Source organism: Astyanax mexicanus, chromosome 1 (genome assembly GCF_023375975.1).
Source record: "Astyanax mexicanus isolate ESR-SI-001 chromosome 1, AstMex3_surface, whole genome shotgun sequence".
NCBI classification, from domain to species: domain Eukaryota; kingdom Metazoa; phylum Chordata; class Actinopteri; order Characiformes; family Acestrorhamphidae; genus Astyanax; species Astyanax mexicanus.
In genome coordinates this window covers 26,220,111-26,230,545 of record NC_064408.1, presented here as the reverse complement: position 1 = coordinate 26,230,545, position 10,435 = coordinate 26,220,111, and the positions used below count along the sequence as shown (strand labels likewise).

At 43.8% G+C, this 10,435-nt stretch overlaps 1 protein-coding gene and 1 long non-coding RNA gene across 4 annotated transcripts; both read right to left on the bottom strand.

Moving 5' to 3' along the window:
• Positions 1–702: 702 nt before the first annotated feature.
• LOC125799242 (uncharacterized) lies at positions 703–8,504 on the bottom strand. The gene is made up of 2 exons (XR_007438076.1): positions 8,434–8,504; positions 703–1,266 (listed from the first exon to the last, which is right to left on the bottom strand). It is a non-coding gene; the product is annotated as an uncharacterized LOC125799242 (long non-coding RNA).
• On the bottom strand, positions 703–9,120 carry LOC125799240 (retrovirus-related Pol polyprotein from transposon opus). Of its 3 annotated transcripts, none has more exons than XR_007438074.1 (2): positions 8,775–8,889; positions 703–1,601 (listed from the first exon to the last, which is right to left on the bottom strand). XR_007438074.1 is itself a non-coding variant. In XM_049475366.1 (2 exons), the coding sequence occupies exon 1, from the start codon at positions 6,151–6,153 to the stop codon at positions 2,095–2,097; it is 4,059 nt and encodes a 1,352-aa protein (XP_049331323.1). In that variant the 5' UTR covers positions 6,154–6,351; the 3' UTR covers positions 703–1,601; positions 1,691–2,094. The 3 variants fall into 3 exon arrangements, 1 of the variants encoding a protein (XP_049331323.1); XM_049475366.1 differs by lacking the exon at positions 8,775–8,889 and adding an exon at positions 1,691–6,351; XR_007438073.1 differs by lacking the exon at positions 703–1,601 and adding an exon at positions 7,787–8,685 and having other exon boundaries at positions 8,775–9,120.
• Between the last annotated feature and the right edge of the window lie 1,315 nt (positions 9,121–10,435).

Genomic DNA, 10,435 nt, shown 5'->3' with positions numbered 1-10,435 from the left:
TTGTCCCTCAGGATTGTGCGGTACATGGCTCCATCCATCTTCCCAGTGATGCGGTGAAGTAGCCCTGTACCCTTGGCAGAGAAACACCCCCAAAACATTATGCTTCCACCTCCATGCTTGACGGTGGGCACAGTGTTCTTGGGGTCATAGGCAGCATTTTTCTTCCTGCACACATGGCAGGTGGAGTTGAGGCCAAAAAGTTCAATTTTGGTCTCGTCTGACCACAAAACCTTCTCCCAATAACTTGGTTCATCTTTCAAATGATCATTGGCATACTTGAGGCGCGCCTCCACATGTGCTCTCTTCAGCAGGGGTACCTTTCGGGCACTGCAGGATGTGAATCCATTGTTGCGCAAAGTGTTGCCAATTGTTTCCTTGCAAACTGTGGTCCCAGCTGCCTTCAGGTCATTTGCTAACTCCTGCCGAGTGGTTGCAGGACGATTTCTGACCGTTCTCAGCATCATTGCCACCCCACGAGGCAAAATCTTCTTTGGAGCACTGGGCCGAGGTCTGTTGATTGTCATGTTATACTCTTTAAACTTTCTGATGTAAGCCCCCCAAACCACTAGGCCCAAATAATAACACCCTCTAATAAAACAACACTACTGCCTAGGGGTAGTAGATAGTACCAACTGACTCGGTCCCCACTCAGGTTTGGATAAATAGTGGTGGATTACCCAAGGTGAAATAAGAGAGAGATGATGACGTTTCACAATGTGTCTTTATTAGAAAGTCTAAAATAAAATAAAAAAAAAACAACCACTCGTTTGCTCACATGAATTGACCCAAAATCCACAATTGGCAGTGTTAATAAAGGAATTAATTGCCTGGTAGCGTGAACGTGGGAAAGCTAGTAGTATAATACCCCAAAAGAAAATAAACGAGAGTTTACAAGAGTTTAAGGGCTCAATTATAACCAAATACTTAAAAAATAATAATATAAATAAAATAGATAACACAACAAACTCAAAATCAAACAAATTCAAAATTAACTTAAAGAAAACACACTCCACCCCAAAAGAGAACCCTCACGACTTGTACCTCAGCGTAGTTAACACGAGATTATAATAATACCACCTCCCACCAGGCCCCACACTGTCCAACTGGTTCAATTGAATGTGATGCAATTTTAATTTAAAACAGAATTGGCACTCAAGTCAATTAACGTTTACTACCTTTAAAACCCAATCTTTAATATATTTTACTATTAAAAGTTTCAAGGGGAAGGAAAGAACAATAATTAATTTTCACTGGCCAGGGATACTCCTAAAGAGGAGAAAGCACACCATTAGCACTTTACAGCTCTAAAACTTTTCTTTCATTAAAACTAATTTAAAACATGAACCTACCTATATTCTAAACATTCTATATATCTGCCTTGGAAGGGCTCCACTTCCCTTGTTACTGCTGTCCACTACTGGAAGTTACTGCTTTAAAACAAAAACAGCCAAATAAGCATGCTGTATGATTTAATTTTACCTGCAGCTCACAAAATAATAAACAGAAACATCAGATACCTGTATCTGGACTTCCACAATGCACACTGGCTCACCGGCATACACAGGGCTGCAGTTCACTACAAAATAGGCTCTTATTCCACACTGTAAAACAAGTGCATACTTTTAAAACTAGCCACAAAGGCATACTAGCTTAACTTCTCACAAAACAGGTTAAAACAATTATTAAATACCTGTATCTGGACTCCCACAATGTGTACCGGATTCCCTGGTGCACAACGGCTGACTTCTCCAGCCCTACCACACTCCAAACCAACCGAATGAAGTACCAAAAACGCTGCTCTGAAGTTTCAGCCCTCCGTGCTACCTGCACATATCCCTGGCAGTGAGCCAAAAAGATCGCTGGGCAAGATCCCACGAGCCTTTTAAAAATGGCGGCTGCACGCTTCTAACCAAACGAGAGTTAAACAAAGTCTCACGAGACTTAAACCAAAGCCTGCAAGCCTTAAGACATTTGTAGTGCACTACCTCCCTCTACTGGAGAGCCTCAAGAGTACACTGCCAGCTTCACTCACCATAACCCCACTACAGGTTACATCCACCCCCCCTTTAAATGGAACACCGTCCCGGTGTTAACCTATTCTTGCCATGGCCTAAAGTAAGCACCAACTGACAATGAAACTGCTGGGTGAGCTACAGTCCCACTCATTCCACTGTGTAGTCTCCCCACTGATCGAGGAATATTATAAGGATTGGAATGTAGGCCAGCTGTCTTTCTAGTGGTCCGTCTCACCTGAGGGGCTGGTGCATGGCCACCCGATATGCTTGATCTAAGGGGTACTGGCAACTCAGACTCTTCTCTGGATCTCAACCATTGTCCAGCAAGGGGATGCTCCTCCTCACTGCTAGTGCTATCACTCATTGGGGGATTCAAGTGAAGTTGACCTTCCTCCTCACCACTAATAGGGCTACTGCTCCTCAAAGGAAATATTTGACTCTGGCCTTCGTCCTCTTGTTCTGTCGGACAAATGACCAAAGGATGCCCAGGTACCACCTTCAGTTCAGAGCGGTGCAAGTTTTTCTCTGGGCCAGGACTCTCTACAGGGTGGATGGAATACACCCTCCCTTCTCCATCAAGGCTTCGAGTGACACAGTACTTTGTACTGGCCCATACATCTTGAATCTTATTACGACCTAGAAGATGATTCTTTCTGTAGACAACTGTTCCAATTGGAAGAATGTCACTTACTCCAACTTTGTTCTGACGTTTACGTTGAGCCACAGCATTCTCCAGTTGTTTCTTGGCATGAACATAGACAGTGCGAAGGCGTTCTTGGTGATTTTCAATCCACTCTTCTACAGTGCCTTCAGCAAGGTCTTCACCTACTCCTAAAAGGGAGTCTACAGGTAGTCGTGGCTGCCGGCCAAACATAAGCTCATAAGGGGAGTGAGCAGTTGTCTGGTGTACAGTGGTGTTGTATGCAAAAAGGAGTTGGGGTAGGTACTTAGGCCATCTTCTCTTTTGCTCAGATGGAAGGGTACGCAACAAATCATGCATGGTGCGATTAAAACGCTCGCACTGTCCATTTCCTTGCGGGTGATAAGGTGTAGTGCGGCTCTTCTTCACATCGTAGATCTTGCACAAACTCTTCAGAAGGTCGCTTTCGAAGTTTCGGCCCTGGTCAGAATGTATACGCTGGGGAACACCATACACATAAAACCATTTCTCCACTAAAATGTGGGCAACGGTGCTAGCTCGTTGGTCCTGTGTAGGAAAAGCCTGTGTAAACTTGGAAAAGACATCTGTGATCACAAGCACGTTTTCCCTCCCATCACTGGCCCGGTCCATCAAAGTAAAATCAATGGCTATAATCTCCAGCGGCTTGGAAGCTGATAAGTTGCCCATAAATGTTCGTATTTTGGGTTGCCCCATTTTTGCCACCACACAGCGGGAACACTCTTTGCACCAACGTTCAATCTTCTTCCACATATGTGGCCAGAAACACCTCTGTCTTACCAGACTTGCTGTTCTCTCGGCTCCTTGATGGCCATGGTTATCATGGAGGGCAGTCAGAACTTCCTTCTGCAGGCACTCTGGTAACACCAACTGCAAAAATTCTTCCACTCCATCAGGTGTTCTTGTTAGACGGTACAACACACCATCACACTCCCTGAGCTTATTCCATTGACGCACAAGTTCTAGGACTTCTTTTGATTCTTGTGCCTGCTCCCCAGCGGTTGGAAATTTCTGTCTATGCCAATACTGCAGGAATGGCCCAATCACAGGGTCTGCTGATTGTAACCTTTGCAGGTCTGCCTTGGGACGGAGAGGGACAGCATCTATAGTGGATATAGTAGCTTTGGTAGCACCCACCTGCAATGGAATAGAAATCCCAGAGACAGTTTCTTGAAAGGACTGTGGTGTGGGACAAGCTGGTAGTCGAGACAAAGCATCTGCATTGCGATTAGACAAGCCAGGTCGATACTTGATATTGAAATTAAACAAAGCCAATTGTGACACCCACCGTTGTTCCACAGCCCCAAGTTTGGCTGTCTGTAGGTAACTCAGGGGGTTGTTATCTGTGTACACTGTGAACTGTGCACCCAATAAGTACTCTCGGAACTTTTCAGTGACAGCCCACTTCAGGCCAAGCAATTCTAGTTTCATTGAGCTGTAGTTAGACATATTTCTCTCACTGTCCCGCAACCCCCGACTGGCATAAGCTATAGGTCTGCGACCACCCTCTTGATCTTGAGATAACACAGCCCCAAGTCCTCCATGGCTAGCATCAATCTCCAATATAAAGGGTTTTGAGAAGTCAGCATAACCCAGGACAGGTGCACTCACCAGCTTTAGTTTCAGTGTTTCGAAAGCTTCTTCACAAGCATCACTCCAATGCCCCTCCACAGGCTTCGTCTTGACCCTTCTTTTCCCCCCTTGCAGCACTGCCACAAGTCGATGAAGTGGACTGGCATGTTTGGCAAAACCTTCCACAAACCTACGATAGTAGGATGCAAAACCAAGAAAAGATCTGAGTTGTGTTACTGTCTGGGGACGCTCCCACTCGGACACAGCCTTAATTTTCTCAGGATCAGTTGCCACACCAGCTGACGATATCACATGCCCCAGATATTTGACCTGAGATTGGAAAAAATGGCACTTAGACAATTTCAGCTTCAGATTATTTTGCTGCAACCGCTTGAGCACAACTTCAAGGCGCTGCAAATGCAAATCAAAAGTGGAGGAGAAAATGACAATGTCATCAAGATACAAAAGTAAGGATTGAAAGCGTTCGTCACCAAATATACGCTCCATCAATCGCTGAAACGTACTTGGAGCATTGCATAATCCAAACGGCATTCGATTGAATTCGAAAAGTCCAAAGGGTGTGCAGAAAGCAGTCTTAGATTTGTCATGTTCAGCCATAGGGACTTGATTATAGCCACTGGCTAAATCCAAAGTTGAAAAGAACCGGGCACCACCTAATGCATCCAATGATTCTTCAATACGGGGAAGGGGATAAGCATCCTTCCGTGTCTTTGAGTTAAGTTGTCTATAATCCACACACAGCCTGATTGTACCATCCCTCTTTTGTACTACCACAACAGGTGAAGAGTAGGGACTGCAACTCGCCCGAATTACCTTACGGTCTAAAAGCTCTTGAATATGACCCTTAACCAAATCATACTGGGAAGGGGGAAGGCGTCTGTATCGTTGTTTAACTGGGGTGTCGTCGATAAGAGGAATCTCATGTTCAATAAGACGGGTACAACCCAACTCTCCCTCATCCTGGCTAAACACAGAGCTATAACGCTGTAAGAGGTCTTTCCCCAGCTGTGACTGTTCAGGAGTAAGAGTAGGCCAAGAACCAACAGTCAAATCAGAAAAATCTTCAGCTACAGCCAAAGACTGCACTGCCACCACCTGTTCAGAACAATGAAAAAGTTCCTCTACCTTGCCAGTTGAAAAGGTAGGCTGCATCTCTACAGCAAACAGCTGACCCAAAGTAACCCTAGGGGGAAGCCAAATATCTCTATGTTCTACATTGACTACTGGGACTGCCACCGAACCTGAGTCAATGGAAAGAAGAGCACGAGACATAAGCAAACCATCTGGCAATGTATGAGCATGTGGCTCGAAAAATGCAGATGACAAAACTGCTCCAAAGTTGTTGTTACACGTTGCTACTACCAACTTAACTGAACCAGCTGGAACCCGCACCGCTGCTCGACCACGAACTGTCACCTGACCCAAACAGCCTGTAGGAGGTAAACACTCCAGGCGATGACACTCAGCCAGTGCTTGTTTCCAAGGCCCACCCACAGACTGGAGCGCAGAGCTCTGAAAGAAGGCAGACCCATGCTCAGAAAACAGTTCAGAATAACAATTATGAATGACATTCATACCCAACAACCCAGGTACCTTGGCTTTCTGCTGTTGGAATGGCAAATCTGTAGAATCCCTTACCACCAACACTCCCATACGTGGTAGCACTTTACCTAAAACTTCAATGTCCAATTCTAAATAGCCAAGATAAGGAATATCTAACCCATTTGCAGCCTTAAGCTGCAACCAATGACAAGCTTTTAATGCCCCACCACCCCTATCCTGGAAGTGTTCACGAAAGGCCTCCTCTGTTATGGTAGTGACCATCGACCCAGTATCCAATAGGCAAGACATAACTACCCCGCCCATACTAACCTCAACTACTGGACAGGTGCCAACAAACTTACTAAAACAAGCTGAATTAACTCTAGAGCCCTGAACATTCCCGTCCGATGCCTGGCTCAGGACATCAGCGGGAATTAGTTTTCCGGAAAAGAAGCATCTCTAACTGTAGCCCTAGTCTGTCTGTCTGGTGTACCATTTACAGATGTAGTATATCCCCTATTGGAGGCTGAACGTCTTAATCTTGTAGGGCAAGACCTTACCATATGACCAGGCTGTTTACAGTTCAAGCAAATAGGCCGACCATCAGGATGGAAAGGATATGGACGTGTATTTGAGGTCTGCTCCCTACCCACAAAAGCATTAGGCATACTGGAGGAATCTAAACGTTTTAAAATAGCATCAAGCTGAGCTTGCTGATTCTTAAGACACTCCTTTAACTCTAGCAATTCATTACTTTGATGTACTGGGGCACCGTTATCCACTCTAGGACTATCCATGAACCTCACCTGAGAATCACAAGAATAGACCCTACTCCTTGGAACTACCAGTCGTTCCCCATCTTCCACCCAACGAATAGCCTCCCCCCAAATGTCTAAAAGAGAAGCTTCAGGGTTAAGACGCACAAAACGCTTTAATTCTCTTCGAAGTAAACCATCGCGAACATGTTCTACAAATTGATCCCGAACTAATGAATCAGAGTTTGGGAAACTTTCCGGGCTACTTCGCTTTATGGCCTCCATTAGTGACAGCAAACTATGAGAAAATTCACGAAGAGATTCCCCCTCCAATTGTTTACGCTGAAAGAATTGTTTTTGTAACCCGACGTAAGACTGTGAACACCCAAATATCTCTAACAGAATGGTGAGAATTTTCTCAGGATCGTTCCTGTCACTAACTGGGCGAAACTTAACCTCATTCTTTGCTTCCCCATCCAAATGGTCAAGTAGAAATAAGGCCTGTTCTGGGCGAGACATATAGCGTGTTTCCAAGGACCTACGGGCTTCCTCTACCCATTCCTCCACTGGTAGAGAATCTCTGCTATTACCAGAGAATCGGGGACATTTTCTCTCTCTGGGTACATACACATAACGCTCTGGGCCTACTTCACGAATAGGAGGAACACTGCTAGTACTAGGTCCCCCAGGATTTTTAAGCTGATCATTTTCAGTCTGTAACTGTTGGATTTTCTCAGTTAACTGTCTTAACTGCTCAGCCATGTTACCTTCTGTGGTAGACATATGTATACAAAATGAACAAATAAAATAATTAAACAAACAAAACAAACAACAAAAAAAAATATGTGGAAAGGAAATAAGAGAAGAAAGAAAAAAAAAGGTCTTCTTGATGGTCCAACGCCAGACTGCCAACCTTTCCAAAACCAACTACTGTTCCTTCCTTCCCCAAAGGAGTGCCAACTCAAAATATTTAGACCACAAAACTAAAAAAAAACAGTCATCAAATCTCAAATTCACCTTTAGAGATCCTGCCGACTACGCCAAAAATGTAAGCCCCCCAAACCACTAGGCCCAAATAATAACACCCTCTAATAAAACAACACTACTGCCTAGGGGTAGTAGATAGTACCAACTGACTCGGTCCCCACTCAGGTTTGGATAAATAGTGGTGGATTACCCAAGGTGAAATAAGAGAGAGATGATGACGTTTCACAATGTGTCTTTATTAGAAAGTCTAAAATAAAATAAAAAAAAAACAACCACTCGTTTGCTCACATGAATTGACCCAAAATCCACAATTGGCAGTGTTAATAAAGGAATTAATTGCCTGGTAGCGTGAACGTGGGAAAGCTAGTAGTATAATACCCCAAAAGAAAATAAACGAGAGTTTACAAGAGTTTAAGGGCTCAATTATAACCAAATACTTAAAAAATAATAATATAAATAAAATAGATAACACAACAAACTCAAAATCAAACAAATTCAAAATTAACTTAAAGAAAACACACTCCACCCCAAAAGAGAACCCTCACGACTTGTACCTCAGCGTAGTTAACACGAGATTATAATAATACCACCTCCCACCAGGCCCCACACTGTCCAACTGGTTCAATTGAATGTGATGCAATTTTAATTTAAAACAGAATTGGCACTCAAGTCAATTAACGTTTACTACCTTTAAAACCCAATCTTTAATATATTTTACTATTAAAAGTTTCAAGGGGAAGGAAAGAACAATAATTAATTTTCACTGGCCAGGGATACTCCTAAAGAGGAGAAAGCACACCATTAGCACTTTACAGCTCTAAAACTTTTCTTTCATTAAAACTAATTTAAAACATGAACCTACCTATATTCTAAACATTCTATATATCTGCCTTGGAAGGGCTCCACTTCCCTTGTTACTGCTGTCCACTACTGGAAGTTACTGCTTTAAAACAAAAACAGCCAAATAAGCATGCTGTATGATTTAATTTTACCTGCAGCTCACAAAATAATAAACAGAAACATCAGATACCTGTATCTGGACTTCCACAATGCACACTGGCTCACCGGCATACACAGGGCTGCAGTTCACTACAAAATAGGCTCTTATTCCACACTGTAAAACAAGTGCATACTTTTAAAACTAGCCACAAAGGCATACTAGCTTAACTTCTCACAAAACAGGTTAAAACAATTATTAAATACCTGTATCTGGACTCCCACAATGTGTACCGGATTCCCTGGTGCACAACGGCTGACTTCTCCAGCCCTACCACACTCCAAACCAACCGAATGAAGTACCAAAAACGCTGCTCTGAAGTTTCAGCCCTCCGTGCTACCTGCACATATCCCTGGCAGTGAGCCAAAAAGATCGCTGGGCAAGATCCCACGAGCCTTTTAAAAATGGCGGCTGCACGCTTCTAACCAAACGAGAGTTAAACAAAGTCTCACGAGACTTAAACCAAAGCCTGCAAGCCTTAAGACATTTGTAGTGCACTACCTCCCTCTACTGGAGAGCCTCAAGAGTACACTGCCAGCTTCACTCACCATAACCCCACTACAGGTTACACTGATAATTGCACCAATAGTTGTTACTTTCACATCCAACACCTTACTAATCTTTTTGTAGCCCATTCCAGCTTTGTGAAGGTCAACAATTCTGACTCTGAGGTCCTGTGACAGCTCTTTGGTTTTACCCATGTTGGAGACTTGAAATCTGTGTGATCTGTCTGATTCTGTGGACAGGTGTTTTTCACACAAGTGATTAGTGAGAACAGGTGGCTTCAGGTCAGGTAACAAGTTGATTGGGAGTGTCTAACTGGTCTGTAAAAGCCAGAACTGCTAATGAATACTAAGGGATCAAATACTTATTTCACTCCATGAAATACAAATCAATTAATATATATTCCTTAGATTTATTTTCTGGATTTTCTTTTTAATATTCTGTCTCTCCATGTAAGAATACATCTACCATTAAAAGTATAGAATGATCATGTCTTTATTAGTGGGCCAACGAAGAAAATCAGCAAGGGATCAAATACTTCTTGGACTCACTGTATATATATTGTCACGTCTGGTGCTGTAGGCACTTCCTGTCCTTCCACACTGGTCTCCAACGGAGGTTGTCAGCCCAACAACTACAATACCCAGAATGCACCACCCGCTGACAACACACACACTGCTGATCACGTGACACCTCACCTGCCCCGGCCTGTTAGCCCTGAGTATTAGCTACAGTATAAAAGTACTGCTCAGACGCCCTTCGGCGCCGCGTATTGCCTAGGTTTCGTCCGACATTACAAAGCGTTATTTCCTGTGATTACTCTCTGTGTATGACCTTGCCTTTTGTTTTGTGACTACCGATTTTTGCCTTTGCCTCCGTTGTGGATTTTTCGTGTATCACCCTGGACTGTTTATCGTTTATGTTTTTCGGATCACCTTTGATACTGCCTGCCTCGTGTATGACTATTGGACTGTTTACCGTTTCTGTTTTTTTGGATTGCCTCTGATACTGTGTACTTCGTGTATGACCACTGGACTGCCTCACTATCCTGTTAAGCTCTCCGCTCTCAGGTATACCTTTACTGGTGTTTTGTTGCTACTGCTAATCTCATTCTCTGTACCCTGTGGGTTTTTAATAAAATCCTTAACTGGTTCCGCGAGTGTCTGTATTCTGTGCCCCACCATGACAGAATACGCGGCCCCACGTGAGCAGACAGCGATCTCTGACCAGTTGAAGACAGGGTTGATTAGCCAGGGACAACTTCTCGGTCAGCACCAACAAACCCTCGTTGGTGTGACTCACGCCGTTACCGAGCTAGCTAGCCAGCAAGCTAATCAGCAACAACAGCTAACTAGCATCCTCA

Bases quoted from the DNA above. Each gene is read 5' to 3' on its own strand.
- LOC125799240 (XM_049475366.1), bottom strand. From the start codon at position 6,153: ATGGGCGGGGTAGTTATGTCTTGCCTATTGGATACTGGGTCGATGGTC.